The sequence below is a fragment of the Clinocottus analis genome, unplaced genomic scaffold (genome assembly GCF_023055335.1).
Source record: "Clinocottus analis isolate CAN_PGR_092001 unplaced genomic scaffold, fCliAna1.0.p SCAF_31, whole genome shotgun sequence".
Classification (NCBI taxonomy): Eukaryota; Metazoa; Chordata; class Actinopteri; order Perciformes; family Cottidae; genus Clinocottus; species Clinocottus analis.
Genome location: NW_027176054.1, coordinates 211,106 through 231,463, shown reverse-complemented (window position 1 = coordinate 231,463; position 20,358 = coordinate 211,106). Strand labels below are relative to the sequence as shown.

The window sequence follows — 20,358 nt, the reverse complement described above, 5'->3', positions numbered from 1 at the left end:
TGGTATTTCCTGTTTTTTTTATTATTCTCCCACCAGACTCTGTTCAGTTGTCTGTGTATGTAATGTGTCATTCTAGTGGAAAATACTACATTTATTACATTTAAATTAATTTATCAACATGCAGAGGTTCACCATCCTTAGCTTAGCGTGTCCGCATGCTAACGTTTGCTAACATTAGCTTATTAGCGACACGATAGGAGAAAAATATGCAATAACATTGAACATTGCAACTTGTTCTCTGCTCTCAGTAGTCTGCTAAAGTACAATAAGTTAGTTTTTGGAATACAAATTGAACTGAACTCAAAAAGCACTGTTGAGAGTTAGCATGAATGGTTTGCGCTCAGCTCCTTTAAGTACAACACTCGAGTAAAGCTGCTGAAGCGTAGCTCCTTTCAGCCACGGAGCGCTGACCTGAGGTCGCATGTCGACGAAGTGTTGATAAAATCCTTCTTTTACTTCTTCTTCAGGTAAATAAACTCTTTAAAAAGCCTCTTGGGTCGCTGGAAAATGCAACGTCACAAAGCTGAAAACAGGGTTTTCTTTTCTCACAAGCATGATCTTGTAGAATATGATGCATTGATGTAGATTAAACTATATAACATAATGTATAAAGGAGTTCAAAGTCTCAGTTTAATGTAAAATCAAATTAATGCAACAAAAACATCCGATATAACACTGGAAGGGAACATTTTACTGCACAATGATGACATTTGCTTGCTTTCAGCACATTTTACTGATAACATTTTTACTTGAATAAGGTTTTAAATGCAAGACTGAGCAGAAAAGTGTCACATTTTAAAATATGACGGATCCATTTATGATAATGGAGTTGGATGGATGCGATCATACAAACGACTTCATTGAGATATCTTTTATTTTAATATTATTCATCATCAGTGTACGAGTATAATAACAAATGCACCCTCTGCGTCTGTAAATGGTTGTCAGGACAACAGCAGCATCTCCTGAAGAAGCTGCTTCTTCTGAGTCACCTTCGTCGCGCCGCCCTGTGATTGGCCGGGCTGCTTCAGAGCGATGTGATTGGCTGTCAGGGTTCCTCATTAATCACTGCACTCTCTGCTTGATACTCCACTTCAGTCGGCGTGTTTTTGAACTTTGCGCTGCTGCACATGAACAAAATCAAGCGGATGTTTGACCCCTCAGCTTCTCAGCTCAAACCAGGCGGTGAAAATGGGGGAATACATGTCTTTTTCTGCGCTTTTCCATCTTTTCACGGTACTTTCACGATCGCTGTCGGGCCAGCATGAGAACGTCTTCACCGAAGCAAAACCAACGTTTCAAATCCACTATTAAAACTGTACCAAGGCTCTCAGAAACAGAACTACAAACATGGCCGCCTTGTAGTCTTGTATGTATGAGCGACGGCCACTACGCCAAACGGAGTGCTGCGGGGATGACGAGTGTTTTTGTTGGCCAGCCAGGAAGTTAGCATCGCAAAAAAGCCAAAGGAATGTTTCCATTGGATTTTAAATATTTCAGTAAATAAGCGAGAAAAAGAAAAACTTCACAATTGAGCACCACTTTTATGATTTTTGAAGCATGAAGGCAATCACCAGAAGTAAAAAGCATTAAACGTACAAAGGAAACAACACGTGACTTCTTGTCGCTCAAACAAAGCTAAAGGAGGGCCAGCGCTCTGCGCGGTGACGATTTGGAGTTTTATGTCATCTTGTGTCGTCTCTTGTAGTCTCTTGTAGTTTTGTGTAGTCTCGTGTAGTCTTGTGTAGTCTCTTATAGTCTCTTGTAGTTTCGTGTAGTCTTGTGTAGACTTGTGTAGTCTCTTATAGTTTCTTGTAGTTTCGTGTAGTCTTGCGTAGACTCATGTAGTCCTGTGTAATCTCGTAAAGTCCCTTGTAGTCCCTTGTAGTCTTGTGTAGACTCGTGTAGTCTCGTATAGTCTCATGTAGTCTTGTGTGGTCTTTTGTAGTCTCTTGTAGTCTGTGTAGTCTTGCGTAGATGTGTGTAGACTTGTGTAGTCTCTTGTAGTCTCGTGTAGTCTCGTGTAGTCTCTTGTAGTCTGTGTAGTCTTGTGTAGATGTGTGTAGACTTGTGTAGTCTCTTGTAGTCTCGTGTAGTCTCTTGTAGTCTCTTGTAGTCTCGTGTAGATGTGTGTAGTCTCTTGTAGTCTTGTGTAGTTGTGTAGTTGTCTTGTGTCTTGCCAGTTCTAGCCTTTTTTTTCTTTTTTGTGTGTGTGTTTTTAACGTATTTTACGTCACAAAAAGAACATTAAAAGCTTGTTCTAACCCTAGACTTTATTTCAGGCGTCTGACTTTGGGTTTCAGGACTCGTTCCTGCAGCGCTCCTGCTGGAGGCTCCGCCCTCTCCGGTCGGGTTATAATAAGCGATCAGTATTTCCCGCTCTTTGTCCGCCTCCGTCGGCAGCATTCAGCCGGGCGCCCTCCGCGTCCTCCGTCACCCGGAGCGAGCAGGTCCGCGCGTCCCCGTAGTCCAGCGACTTGGCGGCCACGAACGTCGCCAGCTTCAGCTGGAACTTTCCCGCCTTCTTCAGGCGCTTGTTGTTGCGCCGGACGCTCATGAAGCAGAGGGTGTTGATGACCCCGTTGCTCATGGCGATGCACTCGATGACGTAGAAGACCACCAGGGAGTGCTTGTCCCTGGAGATGAGCGTCGGGTAGAAGTCCCGCAGCAGGGCGAAGCCGTAGTACGGCGCCCAGCACAGGACGTAGGCCACCAGCACCAGGACCAGCACCACCACCGTCCTCCGCCGCCGCCGCAGCCTCTTCCGGATCTGGTCCGTCTTGAAGCCCGGGACGTCCTTGAACCACAGCTCCCGGGAGATCCGCACGTAGCAGACGGCCATGACGGTCACCGGGCCCACGAACTCCAGGGCGAAGACCAGGAGGAAGTAGGAGCGGTAGTACGCCTGCTGGTCCACGGGCCAGATCTGGGCGCAGAAGGTCTTGTGGGCGCCGCCGCCGCCTTCCACGTGCGGGTACGTCATCTCCGAGGCCATGTAGGCAGAGGGGATGGAGACGAAGATGGGCACGATCCACACCGTCAGGATCACGCCGTACGCCGTCTGGGTCTTCATGCGGGGCCTCAGAGGGTAGAGGATGGCCATGTACCTGCGGGCGGGAGGACAGATGTTGAGCGGAGGGAAAAACTCCACGGATTTCACAGATCCACACAGGCGAGGACGTCAGCCGTGATGAATGGATCATGCCGAGTGCGAGCGTCAGCCGGTGATGGATTGGTTCAGAGGCCCAGAAGCGGCTTTTTACTGCGGCGGAATGTAAATCACACGTCGGCCTCCGAGTCCTGAGATCTGTTTTGAAGCCGAGCGATCATTCATTCATTCATTCATTCATTCGTTTCCTGTTTTTTTTTTTCTTCTCTTGACGGTTGAAGCTCTGTAGTTCAGCCAAACTACGCGACGTGCTGATGTTGTAACCGACATGCTGATACGTGGAAATCCTTTTAAAGAGATGATTTATGCTGCGTTCACACACGGGAGGAACTAGTTCCTGATTAAGGAGCATCGTCTCAAAGAGCTGGAGCCACGCGAACAGCTTAAATTAGAGCAACGCAGCTAATGATGAGCCTTTGAAAACGCTCCTTTTTTCGTGTATGTTTGCTTCGAACAGCACCACAGCGAGGAGGAAGAGGAGGAGGAAGAGGGTTTTTTCTGTTATCGCAAACCCACCAGAACACGGCCCTCGGCGGTTTTCCCACCTGACATGTTGATAATGTGATCTGACCTCAGCGGGTGGTCATGGACATGCAGGAGGAGAACATTAAGGAGGCGATAAGAGGAACACACACACACACACACACTCAGAGAGAGGGAAGAAGAGAGAGAGAGAACGACCACATGAAAGAGGATGGGAGGAAAGGATGGGGGGTAGGAGAAAACGCCAAGAAAGAAAGAAAGACATGATCGTCTGTATCACTGCTGTAAACTAGATAACAAGATATAAAGGAGGTGAAAACATCTACAGCAGGAAAATGCAACACACACGTTAATGCAGCAGTGATATTTATCCAGGAACATCATATATAATATGATTTAATATGCATTTAATATATGTATATATGTGTATGTTAAATCATTTGTTTGACATCTGGGCCGAGGAAAACAGGCAGAATACGGTGAATAAAGTCCAGAGGAATAGTGAATACTTCATCAAGTCTCAAAGGATTTGTGCGTGCCGGAGATCTGTGGTTCTTTGCATTGAAGTGGCAGATTTTAATATTAAATTGTTTTATTTGGTCCGCTTTAATTCGTGCATCATGAAGATAAAACATAAGAAATAGAAAACAAACCAAGAGTATAAACTCAGACTCGCCTTTACTTAAAGCGTCTGAATACTTCTTCCGCCACTGGAAGAAAGTCGAGGTCGGAAATGAAAAAGACAAATTATGAGTCAAAGTTTTCCCCTCTGACCACGTGACAAAGTCTACTGCAGGAAATGTACCCAAAATATTATTATTGTGTTACAGTGGAATGTGAGATTATCTGCGGACAGACACCGAGGTGCACACTCACACACTCACTCAATCTCACGCTAACTCTCACACACACACTCACTCCCTCTCACACACTAAATCCTAACTCACACACTCACTAACTCAATCACACGCTAACTCTCACGCACACACACACACTCACTCCTCAAACACTCACTAACTCACTCTCACACTCTCACTCCTACTTACTCACTCCCTCTCACACACTAAATCCTAACACACACACTAACTCACACACTCACTCACTCACTCACACACTCACTAACTCAATCACACGCTAACTCTCACACACACACACACACACACTCACTCCTCAAACACTAACTCACTCTCACACTCTCACTCCTCACTCACACTTACTCACTCCCTCTCACACACTAACTCACTCTCACACTTACTCACTCACTCACTCACACACTCACTCACACACTCAGTCCATCGCGTGACTCTCCCGGTGGAGGGATAATTAATCCCTCAGTGAAGGCTGTCGGAGTCGGAGCAGACAGCAAATCATCTCAGTGATGGATGAGCGTGTTGATGTCGCGTTCGCCACGAAAGAAACAATAATCGAACATGAAGGAGGACGGGAACCGCCGTGGTTCACGGGAAATAAATGAAAAAGACACACGGAAGCGTGAACGCACTCCAATAATGTCCTTTAAACATAAATACATGAGGTTTTATCTTCACTTTCATGATAAAAAACGTCAAAAATCGTGCATCAAATTGGACTAAATTGATTATTTTAGGACTCCAGTGATTTGTAATAATTGCGGGGAGGCCGTTGTTGAAGACGCTATGCGCTAACATCTCTTCTATTCTGCTATTCTGCTGACATCGGAGTCCCAGAAACGTTCAAATAAATCAGTGGAAGCGGTCAGAGTTGATGCTTTACGAGTTTGACCTGAACGCCGCCTGTGGCTCCTCCGTCTGGGGGCCAGAGCTCCGCCCTCATTGTAAACTCCACCTTTGTTGCCCTGCAAAACCATACCGCAGTATTTTTATGGACCCAACAAAAAAAAAGTGAGGTCTCGGAAAGTCGGCCATGTTTTCGTGCCACGGGTACTTTCAGAGGTTTGCGGAGTACAGCATTTTTATTTTTACATTTTTTTAAGTTGTACATTAAATCCAACAGGTTATAAATTGAATCGCTTCTGATGAATTTCATAGATGTGTTTCTCACTCAACCTTGAACACATTTTATAGTGCCGACGATGGTCACAGGTCATACTGTTAGCCCTGTGCTAAATCTCAGTGATTTGTGGTCATATTTTAAATTTTTTGCAGCGCTTTTGGGTTTCTGCGCTCTACAATTTTTGCACTGTAACAACAGTTTATTTTTTTGTGTTATATAAACATAGTGAAAGATACTATTTTTGTCAGTAAATGTAATGTGGAGGTCTGTAGCAGACTGAGCCGGGGGGGTATCGGCAAATGTCCCGCAAAAAAAAACGTCAACGTGTGTTTACTTATTTACGGCTTTTATGTCTTAAGTCCTGGTCACATTGGTTGTAACCATGACGACAAAGCTCTCCAAGTAGTCATTTTGATTTTTCCCGATTTATGTTTTTAAATTGGTCCACTTCCAAGAACAGGAGCGGACGATAATCTTCGGTAACGGCCCCTCCGGCGATGTACGGCCACTAAAAGGGCTTTTATTTTTTTTTTGTTATATGGATCCTGGAGTGAAATACAATTATTTGATCATTATTTTCTTCACATTGCTCCTCTCACATTGACGCTGAGGAGTTGCTTATGTCGATAGCATTGCAGCTCGTTTCTCCTCCTTCAATAACTGGACCAATTTAAATAATTGTTGTCGTTTTTACACAAAAAAAAAACAAACCTTAAGAAAATAGGTTCCAGGTTGAAAAATAAGTTCCCCTTTAAACCAAAGTTGTAACTTTTTTTGGACGCCAATGTCGATGAGTCAAACTGGAAAAAGCTGCTACGACCTTCGGTGAGTGTCCCCGCTGTAGCAAGCTAGCACTGCTGCTAGCTCTCCGCGGCTGCTGCTGCTGCTGCTGCCCAAGTCCCCGCTGCCCGAGTTGGGCGTCGAGCCGGGGCTGGTCCCGCTACCTTCGGTTGTTGTCGGGGAACTAGCGTGGAACTAGCGGGAAAACTAGCAGCAGTGCTAGCTGGCTACAGCGGGCAGCTAGCGGGAAACAAGCAGGAAACTAGCAGCAGCGCTAGCTGGCTACAGCGGGCAGCTAGCGGGAAACAAGCAGGAAACTAGCAGCAGCGCTAGCTGGCAACAGCGGGAAGCTAGCGGGGACACCCACCGAAGCTAGTAGCGGCTTGTAAGCCGACTTTTACAGTAAAAGGAAAACGGTATTCAGTGTTAGTTTTGATAAAGAATAAACTAGAGTGGTGAGTAAACTGTTGCATAAAATATACAAACGTTACCTGATCACTTGTTCCTGCAGCCTGAGATCTAATCCTCCACCAGGTCACATTCAAATCATTCAAGTAATACGTAAGATGAATGATGAATGACCGACGTCAGGTGGACTCACCTGTCCACCGCGATGGCCAGCAGGGCGTTGGTGGACACGTAGAGGGAGACGGTGCGCAGGTAGTTGGTGGCGGCGCACAGCAGCAGGCCGTGATCCCACGACAGCCGCTTCACCACGTAGTAGTCCAGCAGGAAGGGGCAGCACACCGCCGCCACCAGCACGTCCGACACCGCCAGGTTGGCGATCAGCAGGTTGGTGAGGTTGCGCAGCTGCTTGTAGCGGGCGAGGCTGGCGATGAACAGGCAGTTGCCCACGCCGCACACCAGCATGATGCCCACCAGCACCGCGCCGATGACGATGGTGGCCACGAAGAAGGCCCGGCCCTGCGTGGTGTCCGGGATCTCGTCCGGGGGGATCTCGTAGTCCAGGACGCCGCCGTCGCCGGGCAGGAAGTAGTCCGGCGGAGGCCGGCTGCCGTTGGTGCTGGCGGTGAAGGTCGGGCCGTCCATCTTTCAGATCAACATGCTGGTTGGAGTGTCTGCGAGGAAGATTTTGGAATGAGAATTGAGAATAATTTTTCTTTTTTATTGAGACCTCTTCTTTTTTGGGGATTTTTTCTTTCTTTTTTTTAAAAAACTTTTTATTGAACTCCTTTTCTGTTTGTAGAACTTTTCTATTGAGAACTCCTTTTATTTTTTCGAGAACTACTTCTTCTGTTTTTTAAAACTTTTTATTGATAACTACTTTTCTGGCAGAGGAAATCACGCGATGTCATAAAAAGACCCAAAACGGCCACTAATAGGAATGATTCAAAGTCAACGTTTAAGGCGAACATTGTGGTCGAGAAATCCTCAAAAAGTTCACAGATTTTAACTAAATTTAGTGCAACTCCATCCGATGAAGAGCAGATGATGATGAAGGAGATACGTTTAGTGAACTATTGTTTACAAACCCGATATATTTACCGTCAGCTGCAGCTGTAGTTCACTTTTTGACTGTTCAGTCATATTCAGCCATCTAGAAGATTGTAATTCAACTGGGACGAAGACGTGGAGAAAACTATATATATCTATATCTATATATCTATAGATATAGCTATATATAGATATATCTATAGATATAGATATAGATAAACATCAATTCAAAACAGCTGTCAGCGTATTTTTACATGGGGATGAAGTAACAGTGTGTTTATAAAAGCTTTTGGGAAAACAATGGAGCCTCTGAGGAAGAAGATTCATCATCATCATCATCATCATCAGGCTTTGATACACAAACAGACTCGTAAAGGGAAAACATTCACTGTTGTTTTGAGTCTGAACATTTAATGACAGAGAAATACAGGATATTACTTCTATTTTTTCCACATCCTGTACACGGTGGCCTCTGTCCCAGCATGCACTGCGGGAAAGTACACTTCCTGGGCAGGTCACTCGTGTGTCTCGAGCCTCTCACACACACACACACACACACACACACGATTTAGTGCTTGACACACAGACACCTGTTTTGCCGCTGGGTGCGACTTTAAAGATGTTGGATCTTTGCGTCGGGAGTTTTTTTCATGCATCATTTTCATGCGTCTGCTGACGCCGTTGCTAAGCTACAGAGTTCATGTAGCCTACTTGTAATATTTGCCCGCAGGTCGAGGAATGTTTCTTCTGGCCTCAGACGTCTGCAAAAGTCTTTTAGAGCCCCGACGCAAGAGCTCTATACATTTAATTTAATGTTTTATTAAACTGTTGTGCCGTCTGCACACTTAAAAGTATAAAATATGACTATTATATATTAAATCTTTAGACATTGACATTATTAAAGAAAACACATCCCGCTCGTTTTCAGGTTCATACTTGTATTTTAGATTTCTACAAGAACGTGTATTTAAATGTTCATGAAACATATTTTTCTCTCGCCGTCTGAAACACATCGTTTTCGCGCCTGTCTCTTTAAGAGAAGATCAGGCAGGTCTGCTCTGATTGGTCAGCGGTTCCGCCGTACATCGGCGCCTAGCAACACTTCTACCAGTGAAGAAAAGAGTCGCCGGGTAAAAACCAACAGGTTAGCTAACGTTACATTTGTGACACTGACGTAGCGAGCTAGCTAGCTAGCGAGCCAAGGTAGCGGCCATGTTGGCGGTAACGGACATTTTGTGAATTGACCAATCATTCAGAATATAACTCATAATAATACATTTAATTTAAGGTAAGTAGAGTCTCTACCGTTGACGTTGTGCAGATAAAGACATTATGTTGTCTTCTTTTGCCATAATCAAGAATAAATGCGATTAATTGCTAACTGTTTGCTTATTTTTTTATTTTTTATATTATTGTAAATATATATATTTTACATTGTATATTATATCTCATTGTGGCTTCACTTAATCATAATTAAGATGCTTTATTTTATTATTAGAACACATTAAAATACAACTTACCTTTTTTTAATATATATTTTTTATTTTCAGGGCTTCAATCGTCTTCCATGAAGAAAATACTCTAATCTGTTACCTAATATATATTCCATGTGTGTACAGGTACACATTCGACCTTTCTCATGTACCTTATTCAATATTTATCGCGGCACATCCTGAATAATAGATGTTTTGGGTCGTATAGTTTGTGATATTTATATATTAGAGCTCCTTATGGATCACTAACTCTTTTGATCATCAATTAATCGTTTCAGATATTTTTAAAGATAAACATTCTGACAAAATATAGAACATAGAGGACATTATTGGACTCTCAGAAATATTGGGAATGACATTTATTTCCTTATTTTTACACAATTCACACTAAACTGATCAATTATTCACGAAAACAGCCAGCAGATTCACAGATAATGAAAATATTCATTGCACATAATATGTTTTCTATACGCATCTGTTTATTAAATCATATTAATAAGTTGGAAATTGGAACTAAATTTGACAATGTCTCACTAATTTGAGAGATTCCTCGTTATGAAGATAAAAGTCCAACAGAGACTTTAGAGTCTGTGTTTAACTGATGGAAGAAAACACACAGTCGAATTTACAAATATAAATGTAAAATATATCTTCTATATATTTATATATATTTAGCTGTGATGACTGGAATCAGAATTACAGTATCTCCCCGTATGAGACCTCGTGTCAGCTTGCAGAGTATCATGATGATAACAATAATGATGATAATACAATTATTTTAAAATGTTTTACTTCTGGCCCCTTGAATTCTCTCCTGGGACCCGTTGGGGTCCCCGGACCAGACTTTGGGAACCACAACCAAATAATTCTGCAGGACGCAGGTGTTGAACTGCAGAATTAAACGATATTTTAACATCACATGACATTAAGAGCAAAGAGAAAGTTCTACAGGCGAAAATATCATTTGAATAAAATGTATAAAACCTGACATCAGGTTTCACTCCGTTAAAGATTCTCCAGCTGACTTTGAACCGGATTCTTTATGAATTAAACTAAACCACGTCGCCTGCACGCGGAGGCGAAGACATCTACATGAAGGAGGTGAGGAAGGAGGTGAGGAAGGAGGAGAGGAAGGAGGAGATGAAGGAGGTGATAATGTTCAGTGTACAGACCTGAAGCTGCTCCTCCGCGCGCTCTCCTCCACTGAATGACGGAGGACTGCGAGGCGCGTTCACGACGTCTGGCTACCCAACGCGCACAGACACACGCGAGGCGCGCGCGCGCACACACACACACACACACACACACACACACACACGCAAGATTCCTAGAAAGTGGAGTTTAAATGTTTTCTTTTGCAAACAAACCTTTTAATCTGTTTTGTTGTGAACAAAAACGTCTGTTAATTAATCAATTAGTTGATTATTCAGCAACTTTTGATGGTTTAAGACATTTGTCTGTGTCTCAATGTGGAAGTGTCTTGAAACCTGCATTCTCTCTCCTGACCACCAGGGGGCGACTCCTCTGGTTGTATAGAAGTCTATGCTTCATGTGTTAAAGCTGCATTCTCTCTCCTGACCACCAGGGGGCGACTCCTCTGGTTGTATAGAAGTCTATGCTTCATGTGTTAAAGCTGCATTCTCTCTCCTGACCACCAGGGGGCGACTCCTCTGGTTGTATAGAAGTCTATGCTTCATGTGTTAAAGCTGCATTCTCTCTCCTGACCACCAGGGGGCGACTCCTCTGGTTGTATAGAAGTCTATGCTTCATGTGTTAAAGCTGCATTCTCTCTCCTGACCACCAGGGGGCGACTCCTCTGGTTGTATAGAAGTCTATGCTTCATGTGTTAAAGCTGCATTCTCTCTCCTGACCACTAGGGGGCGACTCCTCTGGTTGTATAGAAGTCTACGCTTCATGTGTTAAAGCTGCATTCTCTTTCCTGACCACCAGGGGGCGACTCCTCTGGTCGTATAGAAGTCTATGCTTCATGTGTTAAAGCTGCATTCTCTCTCCTGACCACCAGGGGTGACTCCTCTGGTTGTATAGAAGTATATGCTTCATGTGTTAAAGCTGCATTCTCTCTCCTGACCACTAGGGGGCGACTCCTCTGGTTGTATAGAAGTCTACACTTCATGTGTTAAAGCTGCATTCTCTCTCCTGACCACCAGGGGGCGACTCCTATGGTTGTATAGAAGTATATGCTTCATGTGTTAAAGCTGCATTCTCTCTCCTGACCACCAGGGGGCGACTCCTCTGGTTGTATAGAAGTCTATGCTTCACGTGTTAAAGCTGCATTCTCTCTCCTGACCACCAGGGGGCGACTCCTCTGGTTGTATAGAAGTCTATGCTTCACGTGTTAAAGCTGCATTCTCTCTCCTGACCACCAGGGGGCGACTCCTCTGGTTGTATAGAAGTCTATGCTTCATGTGTTAAAGCTGCATTCTCTCTCCTGACCACCAGGGGGCGACTCCTCTGGCTGTATAGAAGTCTATGCTTCATGTGTTAAAGCTGCATTCTCTCTCCTGACCACCAGGGGGCGACTCCTCTGGTTGTATAGAAGTCTATGCTTCACGTGTTAAAGCTGCATCTACATTGTTTTTGTGACTCAGACCCGTTATCTCTCATTATAATTTATCTATGACATCAGTTTTTCTTTAATAGTCTTCCTCATGTTTTCATATTGGGTGTAACTGCGCCATTGTTCCACAAGATGGCGCCACATAGGCAGACGTTTGGGTCAAACTTCATTATCCTCCACTTTATCTTCTTCAAACCGTCACTGGAGGATTGCTGTGCCCTTCCTCCACTAAGCATGAAATATATTGATATATATACATGATATACATTTGTATTAATACCATATTTATTCTCTTTTTTTTCTATTTTTCTTCCGCCAAAAACAATAAATTAAATGACCTTTGAACTCCTCTCAGTTCTTGTGTCTAGAGTTCGGATTTAATTTCTAAATTGTTTTCCAAATGAACTTCCTCCTCCAAATGTTTTGATTTAGTAAATTACGCTTTAATATTATTTATTCGTCCTCAGGGGGAGATGACCGTCCGCTACTCGTCTTCAGCGGTCGTGTAAGCTTCCTCTTCGTCGGAGGAGGAGAAGTCCTCGGCGGTCAGGTACTCCTCTGCGTCCCCGGCCTCCACAGGTTGTCGGTGCGGCGCCGCCTCGGACACGTTGAGCAGAACCGAGTCCCCGGCCTCCGGACCGCCCAGAGCAGCCGGTGAGTCACGGACAGACATATCTGGAGATGATGAAACACACAGAGTTGTTCAGCTGGAGACATTTCTTTACTTACGCGTTAATATTCCATCACTTCATTCGTTTGATTCCTTTCTGTCGTTCGCTTACCTTCAAAACGTCGACTCGACCTTTCAGTTCAAATTCTATTTTCAGCTTCTTGAATCTTTCAAAAATAAACAAAAACATCTTAAGGCCACATATGATTGTGCACATATGGATGGACGTATATATGGTATGTGTATATATTTATATTATTATATCTGTGTATAAAAGTATACAGAGATGTGCATATATTTTATGTTCATGTATATACCAGTTTTACCGTTAAGTTCCATAAGAGCTGACACAATATTGGTGAAGTTTGTAAAAAATAAATTAAAAAATAAAAGCTGTACATTAAAACACAGATACTCCAGAATATCGATCTAAAATGCCTGAATTGTGTGACTCACATTTCCCTTTATGAGCTTAATTAGGACAAACATGTCAAATAAAGTCTGGAGTTTACTTTTAAACGGTGAATGCATCTAACGAGTAGAGTGTGTGTGTGTTAAAGCCTGACATCTCTTCTTCCTCTGATCCATTGAACTCCATTAAAAACACATTAGTGAGCCTCACGGCTATTCCTTCATCCCCATGACCACACACACACACACACATTATTTTGACTGCATCTCACACTCTTTTCTCACCTGGGAGGCGACAGGATGAGCCGTAACACGGGAGACTTTTGGGTGTGTCGTCTTTCTAATGACGCATTTTTCTAACGAAACAAAATTAAAACTTTCCTGACGTGCGGAATTTATCTTTAAAAAAAATAAAAAAAATAAAAATGGAGGAAACTAGATCTGATCCTCTTTTAGTTCCTAAAGATCCAGGAGGAAGAACTCACACGGCGACAATAATGTAAAAGAATTTTATTTTACAAAACAAGACGCGAGCCGGCGATTATTCGCCTCGAGCTCATGAACACAAAGAAGAAGAAGAAAAAAAAAGCTCTGTAGCATTTACAAACATCCCAAAGCATCTGGTAGCACAGACTCCCGCTCAGAGGCTCCGTGCTACTTCTTGGCGTACGTGATCTTCATGGCGCAGGTCGCCGTGATCCTGAAGCCCTGCAGCGCGTCTTTAGCCACGCCCGCCTGCGTGTCGCTCTCAAACTCCACGAAGGAGATGTCGTGTTTCCCCGGGACGAGCCGCACCTCTTTGAAACCCGGAAACCTGCAAAGAAGAAGCGCGATCAGCTCAGGTTTATATGAAAATTATATATATATATATATATATATATATATATATATATATATATATATATATATATATATATATATATATATATATATATATATATATATATATAAAAAAAGACAAAAGTCCGGAGTGAGGACTCACTGGTTGAACAACATGGAGAGCATCATCTCATTGGTCTCTTCGGGAAGGTTATTGAGGAACAGGATGTAGTTTGGAGGATTGTCCGCCACCTGAGGAGACAGCAGAGGTCAAGATCATCATCATCATCACCGTCTTTACTTTAGATCACAAACAGCAGAATCCTACAAATCTTCCGCTAAGTATTGGAAGTTCTGACAAGCGAAAGGCCTGTGAAGGATCTGGTGCCCTCTAGTGGTGAGATTTCAGGTTGCATCCAGCGTTACCGGCCCTTTAAGAGGCATCAAAACATTTGATATTGAAGCCTCGTGGTCAGTTGTACCTGAACGGCGTTGGAGTTCACAGGAGCTGCTGATCCCTGCACAAGAAACACAAACAACGACAACAATGAACAACGTGCGGACCAAAAAAAAACTTTCAACGTTAATGTAAGAAATGTTGGAGCACATTTATTATTTATTTACCCTTTTAAGTTTGTTATAATTCTGTGTTAGGAGGACCGAGCAAAATAAGCTTTTCATTGTGTAGAATAACTGTTATCTGTGCACGACAGTAAAAACATCTTCAATCTTGAATGTCTAGGGCTTTTATTGTGAAAGGTCAGAGCAGAAGGAATTGATCTGCTCTGCCTTTCTTTAAAAGGTTGAAAGGAGAAACCAAAGTTTGCCTCCGTGGAAAAGAGGCGTGTAGAGGATTGTTGAAAGACTATGAACTAAAACTGGATCTCTTAAAGCACAGACTCGTTGTTATGAGTTTTAAGAATCTGATAACGAGGCATTACAGTGTTTAATTTAAGGATATCTGAAATTAAAAGTATTGTGACCCTGATGTGTGAGATATTTGTAAAGGTAAAAATAAAACTTGTACAGAATGTGATGAATAAATAGGGCTTAGTGATCATTTAAAATGTGTGTTCATGTCTATTAAAAAAGGAAATAAGCATGAAGAGACCGAGACTGACGGCCTCCGGTGTTTGAAACACAAACGCCACTCACCGGCGCCGGTTTCTTTAGCAGGCTGGGCGCCGACTCCAGAGCCTTCTTCTTCTTGTCCTTCTTCTTGTCTTTGTCGCCGTACGTGCCTTTCACCTTGGCGATGACCTCGGAGTCCGTCTTTGCGTACTGTATCCTCTGGGGAACGACAGAACACGGGTCGGTTAAAGCTCCTCCCCCTTAAGAACCGCCCCGTCAGTCCGTCAAAAGAGGAGCGAGGACGGCGTCGCTGTTCCTACCATGGGCTTGTTGTAGAAGGGGAAGCCCTGAAGTTGCCTCAGTGCGTTGGTGGACGCGGCGAGCTCTTTGAAGACGACGAAGGCCTGCCCCCTCATCTTCGCCGTCTTCGTGGCCACGATGTCGACGATCTGGCCGAACTGCGAGAAGAGTGCGTAGAGCGAGCGCTTCATCTCTGCAAGACGAAGAGGAGGAGCAGCTCAACACAAATGTACGACATTATATATGATATAAAAACACAAAAAAAGCAGAATGTCGTCACATAACGGCGCCTGGAAACAAGAGTACGTCTGACATTTAGCTTCATCTTCAACACAAAGAAATAAAACATTGTTTGCTATCATTTAAACGACTCATTTTAAAGTAAAACTCGAAGCCATAGAGCGCGAAGAATCAGACGCGTACCTTCTTTCTTGACTTTATCATTGATATTGTTGATGTAAATGGTGTGGTTCGGCCGGATATCCATGTTGGCGTCTGACGAAAACAAGGAGACAGACAGAACGTTAACGTTTCATTTGCAGAAAACACATTTTTGAGCTTCACTGCAGTTGAAATTCAAGTTTGGAATCACGTTATATTTATGTTTTTCTTCGAGAACGGCTACTTTAACCGAGACAAAAGAGTTAGATTTAGGATATTTAAACTGTGTCGGTCCACAGAAAGCTCATCTGATATTATTATAATGGTGCTAACGCGACACAAACCTTCTATTTCTATTGTAAAGTTGAAAGAGGAGCATCACTGAAGCAACACGCCTGTTGATTCAAGATAGTTATTGGCTGCAGTGTTCTGCACGTGACACTGAAACAGGAAGCAGTGAACATTTTAATCTGCACAGTTTGGCGTCAAGCTTCCAGCCTATTTTACCAACGGCGGTGTGATATATTTGCGTACTCAGCTGTTGCTCTTTCAATTAAACCGTTAAACAGCGTTTTGTTCTCCGTGTGCAAAACAAACCAGTCACACAAAACGTATATTTATAAAGGAGTTTTTTTTCCCAAAAACCTAAAAAGGCACACAAAAATGCAAAAATTAAAATATAGAGTAGTCCTCTTATACGTCTGACTGTAACCATTCATTCCTGCCCATTGCTATACGACTTTACAATAAATCACCTCACACAACCACAACACTGTTTGTGTGTTTGTTTACAGCTTTGCACAGTATTCTATTATATTGTTTTGTATATATTTTTCATTTTTATATTCAATATTGCTTTACTTGTGTGTCTAAATGCTGCTGTAACAAAACAATTTCCCCTTGTAAAATTAATGAAATATCGAACTAAAACGTACACTAAACTAAAGTATTTAACGTTATCCATTTATGTAGCTAGCTCATCTATCTATACTAACAAGATTAATGACATATTAAACATGTCCAGAGAGACTGACAAAACCTGAAGTTATGGCACAAACAGATTCTGGCAGCAAATATCCCACAAAAAAGCTTTCACTTCCCATCTGACGTGTTTTTTCTACGTTTTAATTCGGCTAAACGCTCAGTTTAGGTTAACGTTAGCATACGTTAGCTCAACGTAAGCTACGTTCATTCACAATGAAGCCGAGCTGATCTGGAAAACTACGCTTTTGTGTTTTTGAGAGGTGAAACACAATAATAATTTATATAAATAGAATCATAAACACGTATATACTATCCTATGGATTCAGTAAAACTATAAAGGGATTCCATAAAGACAAAACTGTAATAAACATTAAACTCACCGGTCTCCCTCCACACTTCGTTTGTAAAGCCGGAAACACTCAAATTTCGCCGGAAGCACTTGCTGCAGCTTTAAGGCGCGTTGACCCGCCATCGCCCCCCGCAGACCAGAAGGGGGAATTGCACCCCGCTACTAAGAGAGGATAGTAATCGCATTCCTTGCAAGGTCTTTCATGCTTTGAGGTTGGAGAGAGACATTGTTAAGATTAGTTTTGTCCATAGAATAATTGAACATAGAGTTGTGCTTTTTTCATTCTTTTTTTATTGGTGAAAACTCGTTGTGTAATGATTGAAATGACTCTACTGTAAAGTATCACTGCAGTAAAATCCCTTGCAGAAGAAGAAACTGTTGAAGTTTTTTATTTTATAACAGCAGTCTTGTCCATAAAATCCGCAAAGTTGTGGTGCGCTTCCCTCCTGTGACCAGTAGATGGCAGCACAGCTCACACCAGAGAGGAGCGTTTGTTAAAGGCTTCAACAGACTTCACACTATTCAACTTCCTCCTCTGATTCAGCGACACATGTAGATAAGAAGTATAACATGAGGAGGTTAGAGCTTTACAGAGAGCTGAGGTGTGACTGCCAGTAACATCGTTGCAGAGCTGCATTGAACCGTAAAGTGACACAAACAGTCTCAACCTGGAGGAGGAAACACAACCTCCCAAACAGAGCTGCTGAAGGGGCGGGGCTTCTGACGAAGGGGCGGGGCTTGTGCGGAAGGGGCGGGGCTTCAACTTCACGATCCTGAAATGAAACTTAACGTTTTGTCAGAGCGACAGTCGAGACAAATCTCTGTGTTTCTGTGGAAAGAAATATTACACTTTGCTTGTCAGGATTTTCTCAACAGCTGCCCCAAATACTGGTGAGTGACAGCTGATGGTATTTACTGTGTTTTAATAACTTAACACAAAACTCACAGCTCGAATCAAACAGAAAGTTAATCTCTTTTCATTTCCTCATGACACATGGTCAGATGGCCTTCCGTGAAGATTTTCAAAGAGGAAAGTCAAATTAAACTAAAATTCTAATAAATAATTATGTATTCCATGCATTTTTATTGATTTTCTTCTTTTTAAACTTTTGTCCTCAGTGTGTAGATATGGCTGCTGTCAGCAATCTGCCGTCTGAAGATCAGTTTCTGTGCTCCATCTGTCTGGATGTGTTCATTGATCCAGTCACCACACCATGTGGACACAACTTCTGCAAAAACTGCATCACTGAACACTGGAACACCAGTAACAGGAGCCAGTGTCCCTTGTGTAAAGAGGTTTTTACCACAAGACCTGATATGAAGGTCAACACCTTCATCTCTGAGATGGTTTCTCAGTTCAGACAGTCGGCTCAACAGAAAGCCAGCAGCAGCAGCTCAGAGCAACAAGAGTCCAAACCAGGAGAAGTTCCCTGTGACGTCTGCACTGGAACCAAACTGAAGGCCCTGAAGTCCTGCCTGGTGTGTCTGGCCTCCTACTGTGAGACTCACCTGGAGCCTCATCTGACAATGTCAGGCCTGAAGAGACATCAGCTGATGGACCCTGTGGAGAACCTGGAAGGCAGGATGTGTACGAAGCACGATAAACCTCTGGAGCTGTTCTGTAAGACCGACCAGACGTGTGTCTGCATGCTCTGCACTGTGTTAGACCACAAGATGCACGATGTTGTTCCTCTAAAAGAAGGATATGAAGGAAAGAAGGTCGAGCTGGAGAAGACAGAGGCTGAAATCCAGGAGATGATCCAGAAGAGACGACTGAAGATTCAGGAGGTCAAACGCATCGTGGAGCTCAGTGAGGAAGATGCAGACAGAGAGATAACAGAAGGTGTTCAGGTCTTCACTAATCTGAAGGAGTCTGTTGAGAGAAAACTGAAGGAGCTCATCAACACGATAGAAGAGAAGCAGAGAACAACAAAGAAACAGGCTGAAGACTCCATCAAAGAGCTGGAACAGGAAATCTCTGAGCTGATGAAGAGGAGCACTGAGGTGGAGAAGCTCTCCCTCTCTGAAGACCACCTCCACCTTCTCCAGAGCTTCCAGTCCCTAAACATCCACCTCCCACCACCCACCAAGGACTGGACAAAGGTCAGTGTTCCTCCAGCATCACATGAGGGGACTGTGAGGAGAGCTGTGTCTCAGCTGGAGGAGAAGATCAGAGAAAAGATGAAGAAGCTGGTTGAAGTTCAGATGAAGAGGGTCCAGAAGTTTGCAGTGGATGTGACTCTTGATCCTGATACAGCTCATCCTGAACTCATCCTGTCTCATGACGGGAAACAAGTACGTCATGATGATGATGATGATGATGATGTGTGGAATAATTTCCCAGACAACCCAGAAAGATTTTCTCATTCTGTTTTAGTCCTGGGAAAGCAGAGTTTCTCTTCAGGCAAATTTTACTTTGAGGTTCAAGTTAAAGAAAAGACTGAATGGACTGTAGGAGTGGCCAGAGAGTCGATCAACAGGAAGGGATTCATCACAGCGAGTCCTCAGTTTGGTAACTGGACTATATGTTTGAGGAATGAAAATGAGTATGAAGCTCTTGCTCGTCCTCCAGTTCCTCTCTCCCTGCAGTCTGGGCCTCAGAAGGTGGGGGTGTTTGTGGACTATGAGGAGGGTCTGGTCTCCTTCTATGACGTAGAAGCTGCAGCTCTTATCTACTCCTTTACTGGCTGCTCCTTCAAGGAGAAACTCTTCCCGTTATTCAGTCCTCGTAATAATTATTGTGGTACAAACTCTGCACCTCTGATCATCTCTCCTGTGAATCAAACTGACTGATTATTTTTTCATGATCTTTCTTGTGGACTGTGGGTGTAACTGTTGATCTCTACAGATGTTAACAGGGAGGATTTCTTTCCTCAAATTATATTATGTTAAAGGAACAGTGTGTGACATTTAGCGGGAATATTTAGCAGCAATGAAATATAATATTCATAACTATGTTTTAATCAGTGTATAATCACCTCAAACTAAGACTAGTGTTTTCGTTAGCTTAGAAAAAACTATTTATATCTACTTCCGGAGCGGCTCGTCTTCCATATTCCGCCATCTTGCACCGTCATGTTTCTACGGCAGCCCAGAAGGGACACTGACTCTGGAGAGAGACATTCGCCTTTTACGTGATCTGAAATAACATTGGTTCTTAAACAGATGCCGTAAAGTGAATGAAAACTCGTTGTGTAAAGAATTAAATTACTCTGCTGTAAAGTATCACTACAGTAAAATCACGTACAGAAGAAAAAACTGTTTGTTGACGTTTTTATTTTATAACGGCAGTCTTGTCCATAAAATCCGCAAAGTTGTGGTGCGCTTCCCTCCTGTGACCAGTAGATGGCAGCACAGCTCACACCAGAGAGGAGCGTTTGTTAAAGGCTTCAACAGACTTCACACTATTCAACTTCCTCCTCT

General features: G+C 43.2%; 3 protein-coding genes and 1 long non-coding RNA gene across 5 annotated transcripts; 1 reads left to right on the top strand and 3 right to left on the bottom strand.

Annotated features, from left to right (window-relative positions):
- Positions 1 to 2,028: 2,028 nt before the first annotated feature.
- On the bottom strand, positions 2,029 to 10,616 carry prokr1a (prokineticin receptor 1a). 2 transcript variants are annotated; one of them, XM_068595685.1, is made up of 3 exons: positions 10,545 to 10,616; positions 7,026 to 7,503; positions 2,029 to 3,107 (listed from the first exon to the last, which is right to left on the bottom strand). In XM_068595685.1, the coding sequence occupies exons 2-3, from the start codon at positions 7,472 to 7,474 to the stop codon at positions 2,354 to 2,356; spliced, it is 1,203 nt and encodes a 400-aa protein (XP_068451786.1). In that variant the 5' UTR covers positions 7,475 to 7,503; positions 10,545 to 10,616; the 3' UTR covers positions 2,029 to 2,353. The 2 variants fall into 2 exon arrangements, with proteins under 2 accessions (XP_068451786.1, XP_068451789.1); XM_068595688.1 differs by lacking the exon at positions 10,545 to 10,616 and adding an exon at positions 9,400 to 9,447.
- Positions 10,617 to 12,371: 1,755 nt separating this feature from the next.
- On the bottom strand, positions 12,372 to 13,363 carry LOC137798742 (uncharacterized). Its single transcript, XR_011079387.1, has 3 exons — positions 13,317 to 13,363; positions 12,733 to 12,787; positions 12,372 to 12,625 (listed from the first exon to the last, which is right to left on the bottom strand). It is a non-coding gene; the product is annotated as an uncharacterized lncRNA (long non-coding RNA).
- A 178-nt stretch (positions 13,364 to 13,541) lies between these two features.
- On the bottom strand, positions 13,542 to 17,020 carry snrpb2 (small nuclear ribonucleoprotein polypeptide B2). Its single transcript, XM_068595669.1, has 7 exons — positions 16,967 to 17,020; positions 15,645 to 15,716; positions 15,242 to 15,414; positions 15,006 to 15,140; positions 14,333 to 14,368; positions 14,014 to 14,102; positions 13,542 to 13,845 (listed from the first exon to the last, which is right to left on the bottom strand). Exons 2-7 carry the CDS (start codon positions 15,706 to 15,708, stop codon positions 13,686 to 13,688), a joined length of 657 nt encoding a protein of 218 aa, XP_068451770.1. The 5' UTR covers positions 15,709 to 15,716; positions 16,967 to 17,020; the 3' UTR covers positions 13,542 to 13,685.
- Positions 17,021 to 18,030: 1,010 nt separating this feature from the next.
- On the top strand, positions 18,031 to 20,089 carry LOC137798741 (E3 ubiquitin-protein ligase TRIM39-like). The gene has a single exon (XM_068595666.1). The coding sequence runs from the start codon at positions 18,064 to 18,066 to the stop codon at positions 19,726 to 19,728; it is 1,665 nt and encodes a 554-aa protein (XP_068451767.1). The 5' UTR covers positions 18,031 to 18,063; the 3' UTR covers positions 19,729 to 20,089.
- The last annotated feature ends 269 nt before the right edge of the window (positions 20,090 to 20,358 follow it).